General features: G+C 42.7%; 1 protein-coding gene across 2 annotated transcripts; it reads left to right on the top strand.

Moving 5' to 3' along the window:
- The first annotated feature begins 2,104 nt into the window (after positions 1–2,104).
- On the top strand, positions 2,105–7,230 carry LOC137297116 (beta-1,3-galactosyl-O-glycosyl-glycoprotein beta-1,6-N-acetylglucosaminyltransferase 3-like). Of its 2 annotated transcripts, XM_067829217.1 has the most exons (5): positions 2,105–2,225; positions 4,688–4,781; positions 4,920–5,574; positions 6,491–6,717; positions 6,905–7,225. In XM_067829217.1, exons 2-5 carry the CDS (start codon positions 4,715–4,717, stop codon positions 7,210–7,212), a joined length of 1,257 nt encoding a protein of 418 aa, XP_067685318.1. In that variant the 5' UTR covers positions 2,105–2,225; positions 4,688–4,714; the 3' UTR covers positions 7,213–7,225. The 2 variants fall into 2 exon arrangements, with proteins under 2 accessions (XP_067685318.1, XP_067685252.1); XM_067829151.1 differs by having other exon boundaries at positions 2,203–2,225; positions 4,688–5,574; positions 6,905–7,230.
- Positions 7,231–8,013: the final 783 nt, after the last annotated feature.

Genomic DNA, 8,013 nt, shown 5'->3' with positions numbered 1-8,013 from the left:
ATAACGCAGTGTATCACGTTAACGAGGATATTAACAACAGTTCTTCAAAAGACCCTTTCCTCCTGAAACTGTTTGCAAAAACTGTTAGGATGTTGTATCTTTTCACAAATCCTATCGCGTAACCCATTTCAGTTTGAATCCTGTTCAAAATCTCGACCAAGCTTTGTACTGAGGCTACACTACCATTTGATCGTCTGGTTAGAGGACACAGGTCTGAACTAATTCACTGAATGGTTTGACTGGAAGTCCGGGTAGTGAGAGGGCTGCTGTTTTCTTTACAAAACTATAGTACCTCCAATAAGCATGCGCCCATTGTGGTATTTATGTTAAATTGATGTTACAAATGTAGGTATATGGTTGGGTGCTGGCGAGTTTTGTAATCTCATTCAATATCCTTGTCACACTGTACAGAAATGGTAGTTCAATAAAATCTATCTCCTCTTCCTTATGTAAGTGTTCCACATTTAATCCACGTGTTCTGGTTTTGACAACCTGTGAAGATCCGGGCTGGAATTATATTAATCTTCAGTTATCCATGCTTGTCGGAAGAGGCGACTAACGGGATCGGGTGGTCAGACTTGCTGACTTGGTGGACACAGGTCATCATCATCAGAGCGTTGCCATATAGCTGGTATATTGCTGACTGCGGCGTACAATTAACCTCATTCTTGTTTTGACGACCGCCACCGTGTTGTAGTGGTTAGAGCGTCCACCCAGAGATCGATCCCCGACAGCGTCATACCAATGACGTTAAGTGTTCGCATAGTGCTAAAAGCGGCATAAAATTCACTCACTCACTAAATGTCAAAAACGTCAGATGGCTTCATGCGTTTCATTTATGTCTGACACAGGGGAATATCGGTAGAAAATGATAGGTTGGTAGGTGCGACAGTCTTCATGTAATGTCTAGAACGGTGTTCTAAGCGACGTTTGACAGCACTCTGATTAATGCTAATATAATCCTTAGTGAGTGAGTTTAGGTTTACGCCGATTTTAGCTACACTCCATCAATACCATGGCAAGGGACACCAGAAATTGGCTTCACACATTGTGCCCATGTGTGGAATCGAACCTGGGTGATCGGCATGATCGTCCAACGCTTTAATCACGAGGCCACACTACCACCGCTGTTATACATAGAGGCAGTGGGGTAACCTAGCGGTTAAGACGTTCGTCGTCACAATGAATGTTTTGTTTGCTTTTTTATTTTTGACACACTATTCTAGCTACATCGGGGCGCTGCTCTCAGCAATATTCCAGCTACATGTCGGCGGTTTGTAAATAATGAAGTCTAGAACAGCCTGTCAAGAGATCAAGAGCATGAGCATCGATCTACGCAACTGGGATACGATGACATGTGTCAACCACGTCAGCGAGCCTGACCACCCGATGCCAGTAGTCGCTCTGACGACAAGGTTGGGTTGCTTAATACCAACCCTAATATGGATCTTCAAGGGTTTCGCGAGTTGTCATAGCAACAAAGTGCCATATCCATTTCCCCAGTGTACGGAAAGGTGACATTGCTGTGTTGCTGCTAAAAAGGGCAAAATATCACACTCGCCATCTTTAGGGGAATGTCTTCTAGCACAAGAATGTAACGACGGTGGAAGACCCGTCTATGTGTTGCGCCATCTAAGCACACAGCCGTTGTTAGATGTGACCACGGTGGAAGACGCGTCTATGTGTCGGATCATCCAAGCACACAGCCGTAGTTAGGTGTGTCATGAGATAAGGACCAAGTAATCAAACTGGGTTAAATATATGAGTCCAATAATAACCCCAGCCTGTCAACAACAGACCAGTATCCACGGTCTGTACCCTAATTTGAAGGCAAGGCCCCAAACCGGTCAGATTAGGTTTGTTCGACAGGTCTTTCTATCGAATGAATTGATTTAGAGGAAGGACTGTCTCTTTCGAGATATAAGAAGAAATTATACAGTACAAGAAATTACCACTTTGAAAATAGTTGTATGTCATCCCGACCAAAACTCAACTATGAACGAAAATGTCACAAAGTATGACATATTAAGTAATGTTCTCACTGGACAGACCTAAATAATTACAGAAACCTCCTTGAAACGGTCCCTGGTATCTTATCGCACCTGTCTGGGTTGCTACAGCAGGGTTTGAGGGTGACGGCATGACGTGGCCGGAGTAAAGACTCGCAGAAATTCCCCTACTATGTGAAGGGTAGATACTGCACGTTTTTAGCCGACGATAGAAAGGTACGTTGATAATTTTCCGTGTTTCTGTTTCCATTATGGCACTGCAGCTCAGCACGGAGGTGTTCTCTCGACAGGCCGACGTACCGGATTCTGTTCTAACAGATGGGTATACTCTGAGAAGTCGTGGATGATGTGTGGTAATTATTAGATGTTGCAAAAATACAACGAAATCAGGCATTCTCTGTCATGGGCTGATCCAGGAATTTTGATGGAGGATAAGGGTTCGAACCCTCCGAACCCCCCTTGGCTCAGCCAACTCAAAAAAATATAAACTTCAGTGTGGTCATCTGTGATTTCAAAAGGAGGGGCGGGTCAACCCTTCTGGATCCGCCAATGTCTGTTCGCTCAAACAATTCTCATAAAGTGAAAAGGAGACACACTTTACACGTATCAGTGCTGAGACGGATAACCCGGATGCCTGGGACGGGTGCGGGTAATGTATGGGACCCGGGTACCTCAGTATTCTGACCCGTTATGAGCATGTGACTAATGGATGAAACAGTGTAATATGTGATTGTTTTTCAAGGTTTAGGCATTATTTACAGTCACCTGTTTTCAATATAATACATGATTCAGATATTGAAAAACTCGAAATGTTTGCCTCTGAGCTGAAAAATATATTGCCATTTCTTACAAATTTGTTGTCAAGAATTATCCGGGCACCGGGTAGTGTAGGGTAATAGGGGATGGGGTACTCGGGTAGAAACAGCACTATCCGTTATACTCGGTCATGAATAATCCAAGGATCATCACGAATCTTGAGAGTGCCAGGAACCAATGAATGTTGGTTAAAATTCGAGTTTGCTGGCAGTATTTGGATGTGGAAATGCTCTTCAAATGGGTCGCTCTTGAAAGCGCACAATCGAAACCACAAGATCTGTTGCAGAGTTGCATCAGTCCAACTTTCCCTTGAACCAGTGCTGGGAGATTCTGGAATAGACCAGACCTACAAGGAGTCGGCTGAAATAAGACCGGAAGGATAGGTATACAAGACTCGGACATTCCAATCTGGGTACTCCAACGGGTGTAACATCAACCTGTTGCAGAAACCGAACCCAAAGTCACAGTGCCTGGTGTATGTTTGTTGACTGTTTAACGCCGCACTTTTCCAGAGAATCGACAACGCAAAACTGGGATACAATGATATGTGTCAACCATGTCAGTGAGCCTGATCACTCGATCTCGTTTGTCGCCTCGCGTGGACTGCTGAATACCGGTTCGAATCAGGATCTTCGCGCATCTTGTACTGAACTGAACCATTTCGTTAACATTTATGATGCTATCAGCAGAATATAAGGAGGTAGAAGCTTAGTTCGACATGCACATAGCATAAATATAAAATACAGTGAAAGGTGTCTAAACCGGCACTCATTGGGACTGAAGAATTAATGAGGTTTAGACAACGTGCTGAATTGTAGAGCCGATGAAAAATGTACAAGCCACGGATGGGACAGATTTCATGCCAGTGTTGACATCTTGACGGATTGGACAGATGCCGGTTTGGGCAGCTTTCACTGTATACGCTTCACACATTGTGCCCTTATGAGGACGCTTTCACCACTAGAAGTTAGTCAAATCTGTCAGTAAAAGACTGTAAAACATGATTGTCACACGTAACCGCCATACAGCTGGAATATTGCTGAGTGCGGCCTAAAACTAAACTCACTCACTGGAAAATGATATTAAAGCAAGCACGTAACTTTAAAATTATGCCGCTGCCTCAAGTCATAATAGTTTAGTTGGGATATTGTTCTGCACAAAGGACGTTTTCCGGTAAGTCGCGACGGTTAGAGCTACAAAATGACAAGTGGTAATCAACGTTATCAGGTTCCTAATAACAGAAACATTTATTAATGCTAGTATTTTATCACCGAAGTCAGATACTATCACTGACGTCAGACGTAGTCTGCGGGTATATGCATTGCATTTTTTAATATACACACATGCATATCGATTCTTTGTGTCAACTCGTGACACAGTCTGGATGAGATCGGGTGCCTCAGTCCCAAAGGTTCGTATCTCAAGGTAAACTTCGTGTGTAATGGTGTGGTATATTACTTTAAACCCACTCACTCACTCACCCGTGAAGATCCGTGTTAGAATCGGTCTCTTGCAACCAATGTGTTTCGTAAGAGGCGACTAACGGGATCGGGTGGTCAGACTCGCTGACTTGGTTGGCACATGTCATCGATTCCCAGTTACATGCATCGATGCTCACGGCATTGGTCACGTGATTGTTTGGTGAAGACTTCATTTTTTACAGACGGGACCATATCAATAGAATATTGCTGAGGACGGCGTAAAACAACCCGTCATCCACTCACTCACCCACTCATTCACGTCCCTACTCATCGACTCGCTTCCACACATTTCCACAGTTTGATGTTCGAAGCACTCAAACCATTGTCAAATGTATGTCGTTTGTCTTCCATATATTTATAACTCAATCCTCTAAATTTCAGGACTTCAGCACAGCCACGACCCCGACAATGGCACCAAGGGGTGCAATACTGGTATACACCGGGGCTGGAATTCTCTGTTTGGGGTTGATCGGCAGTACGTACTTCTACCGCGACATAGTTACGGACAAACGCTGGCTTGACCTCACACGCCCACGATATTTTATTCCTAAGTTTATTAACATCACAAACACGTCAGTAAATCTACAAGGACTGTTATTTAAATCTTTGACAGATATGGACCGTGATGTTACGGTACAGATTAAGGACCAGTTATTCAAGAACGTCATCCGACCTTCCATCACAACAAAAGCACATTTCCGCTATGTACCCAGGAGGGTTAGCACATATGACTGTAAACTACTCATAGACGGGGAACAAAAGGCAATATCCAAAGCCAAGATGAATCACGTTAGGCCTCCTCTTAATATCAGTGTTGCCACTGAAAAATGTGACGCGTTTAAAATAGAAAAAGGTTATATAACAGACTCTTTGACAAAAGAGGAGGAGGAATTCCCTATCGCTTTCAGTATTGTAATGTTCAAAGATGCCAATCAGGTTGAACGTCTTCTCCGAGCTATCTACAGACCACAAAACTTTTATTGCATCCACATGGACACGAAAGCACAACCGGATGTCAAACAGGCGATGACGTCATTGGCCAAGTGCTTTGACAATGTGTTTCTATCCTCACGTTCTGTGAGCGTCCACTGGGGAAAATTCACAGTTCTGGAACCTGAACTTATTTGCATGAAAGATCTGTGGCATCACAAGTGGAAATATTTCATTAATCTCACCGGACAGGAATTCCCTTTAAAAACAAATGCACAGTTGGTGAAGATTCTGAAAGCCTACGATGGAGCCAATGATCTGGAGGGTACGATAAAGAGGTAATACCTTCAGAAATGTGATGACCTTTAGTGACTGAACAGGGGACAGATAAAAGACATTTCTAACCACTAACACTAACTAACTAACCACTAACACTCGGTGTTGTGATAGTGGTTCGTTAGTGGGATATAGCGCCAGGGTATAGAAGGGTGCTGCTGCTTCTATTGCCGTGTAGAATCGAAAATCCTGGTTGAAAACCGGATTCCTGGACCTAACAAATATTTTTCAGCAACCCTTACTGATTGTCAACCAGATTCTCGAACCTTAAAAATGTCGTTTAGCAAACCTTACTGATCGTCCACCAGATTCCCGAACCTTACAAACATTCTTCAGCAAACTTGACTGATCCTCATCCAGGTTCCTCCTGAGTGGGTACGTAAGTCCCAAAACGTTTTAAGTAAATTTAAAATGACCAAGATTGTTGGAAGTAGTATGCTTGTATTTTAATTGTGGTTAACATTTCCTACAATTGCCGGCAGGTGAAGGGATGGTGTAAATCCAACTAGGAACAATGCAGATAGCAAAGGTACTGTTAGTCCCCATGGTCCCTAGTCTGGTGATTTACCGCCAGTTGTTGGAGATCTATAACCTGTTTTAAACATATAATATTGTCCAAAATAGTGATATTTGTTTTAAATTTTTATGCTAGTTTTAATTCTAATTGTGATGTTCTAGTTATTTTACTGTCCTTTGTCGACAGTTTCTTTTTATTATAAACAAATATTACATTTCAGTGTTAGATGTTCCCGTCTCGATATCTCTGAAATATTGCCGATGTGACGTTAAACATTAACTCACTCACGAACTCACGAACTCACGAACTCACGAACCCACTCACGAACTCCGGCTATAGCGAGATACACTTTGTGGTCACTTTGAGTTCGCTATAACGGTAGTCTACCGTATTTCTTCCAGAGCTAATAAACACAGATGGCGCCATGCCGGGCCACCTCCTCACAACATCACCACTGTAAAGGGGGCCGTCCACATTGCCGCCAGTCGGGGATTTGTAGACTACGTCCTGCACAACTCAACCGCCCGAGATCTGTTGGAGTGGGTGAAGAAAACCGAAGTTCCCGATGAGACGTTTTTCTCCACCCTTAATCATAATCCACAGCTAGGGGTACCAGGAGCATATAAGGGTAGGACTCCAATTGTCATAATCCACAAACAAGTTAATCCTTTATAAGGGAAGTTTTACTTTTGCTGAACTCTTTTCGTGGAGGCAGCTTTGTTGTACAACCTACATGAAACGTTTCCCTGAATGGTGCTCCACACAGGTGACATTTGTCAACACAGAGTTCAAACAAACTATTCATATCTTTTCAGGCCGACTGGACAACCCAGACAAACCATTCCTTGCCAGGTTTAAGAGTTGGTATGGAAGCAAGATGGGCAACTGGTCTTGTACCGGCAAGCTTGTTCGCTCCGTGTGTGTGTTTGGCGTTGGGGATCTACCCATACTGACCACTAGGCCAAATCTGTTTGCTAACAAATTCTACTGGGACTTCCAGCCTCTTACCCTGGACTGCCTCGAGGAGTGGCACTACAACCGGACAAGGGACGAGTATCTCGGGGAGTACGCCTTTAACACGTCCTATTACACAACACTGGATTTTGTTAAGAATAAAATTTAATGAAGTCGTTTGATATAAGCTGTTACTATGTTGCCTTGTTGTTTTCCATATTGTCTTAAAGCTGACATGATACGGAATTTATGCGATGTATACGCATGATAAAAGTATTGCAACACCCCATATTTTAATGGTATCAATATTTAACCATTTACTATCGCAAAGGAATTTATCCAAACGTCAGTTTAGCTTATCATATCGATAAATTGATAAGTGATAATTAATTGGAATTTTTATGTTAACAAGAAAGAAAATTTGCTGTCTATTCGGATAAGTAAAAATGGCAAATAATTGGTTCCCTTTTTAGGTCTGGTAACTATTGTGGCACGACAACAAGTGCAGCCAATTTCAGTCCTCACGAAATTTACTCTCATTCGTTTATTTCATTCCTAGGGCGTTAGCATGATATGTAACTCCATAGTCTATATATGAGTAAAGGTGAGTGAGTTTAGTTTTAAACCGCTTTTAGCAATATTCCAGAATCACCACGACGGGGGACACCAGAAATGGGCTTCACAAATTGTACCCAAGCGGGGAATCGAACCCGGGCTTTCGGGGTGGCGAGCAAACGAATTAATCAGCAGGTTTCCCCACCGTCTCTATTATCTTTATAAACTTTCGAGCACAAAAAACTGTAGAATTTATCATATGTTTAATTACCTGCTGTGGATGTTGGATGAAATATACTGTTTGACAACAATCGAATGCTACATTCAGAAAAAACCGTTTTGCTCAACGTAATTAGAAAAACGTATTTTTAAACGAAAAAAGGAAGCACAACATTATACAAAGGCAGCTACCGGA

The sequence above is a fragment of the Haliotis asinina genome, chromosome 1 (genome assembly GCF_037392515.1).
Source record: "Haliotis asinina isolate JCU_RB_2024 chromosome 1, JCU_Hal_asi_v2, whole genome shotgun sequence".
NCBI lineage: Eukaryota > Metazoa > Mollusca > Gastropoda > Lepetellida > Haliotidae > Haliotis > Haliotis asinina.
The sequence above is the reverse complement of the archived record's forward strand: the minus strand, read 5'-3'. Positions and strand labels throughout refer to the sequence as shown.

Coding starts and splice junctions, on each gene's coding strand:
- LOC137297116 (XM_067829151.1), top strand. CDS start 4,715: ATGGCACCAAGGGGTGCAATACTGGTATACACCGGGGCTGGAATTCTC. Junction 5,575..6,490: donor CTGGAGGGTACGATAAAGAG/GTAATACCTTCA, acceptor TATTTCTTCCAG/AGCTAATAAACACAGATGGC. Junction 6,718..6,904: donor GGTACCAGGAGCATATAAGG/GTAGGACTCCAA, acceptor ATATCTTTTCAG/GCCGACTGGACAACCCAGAC.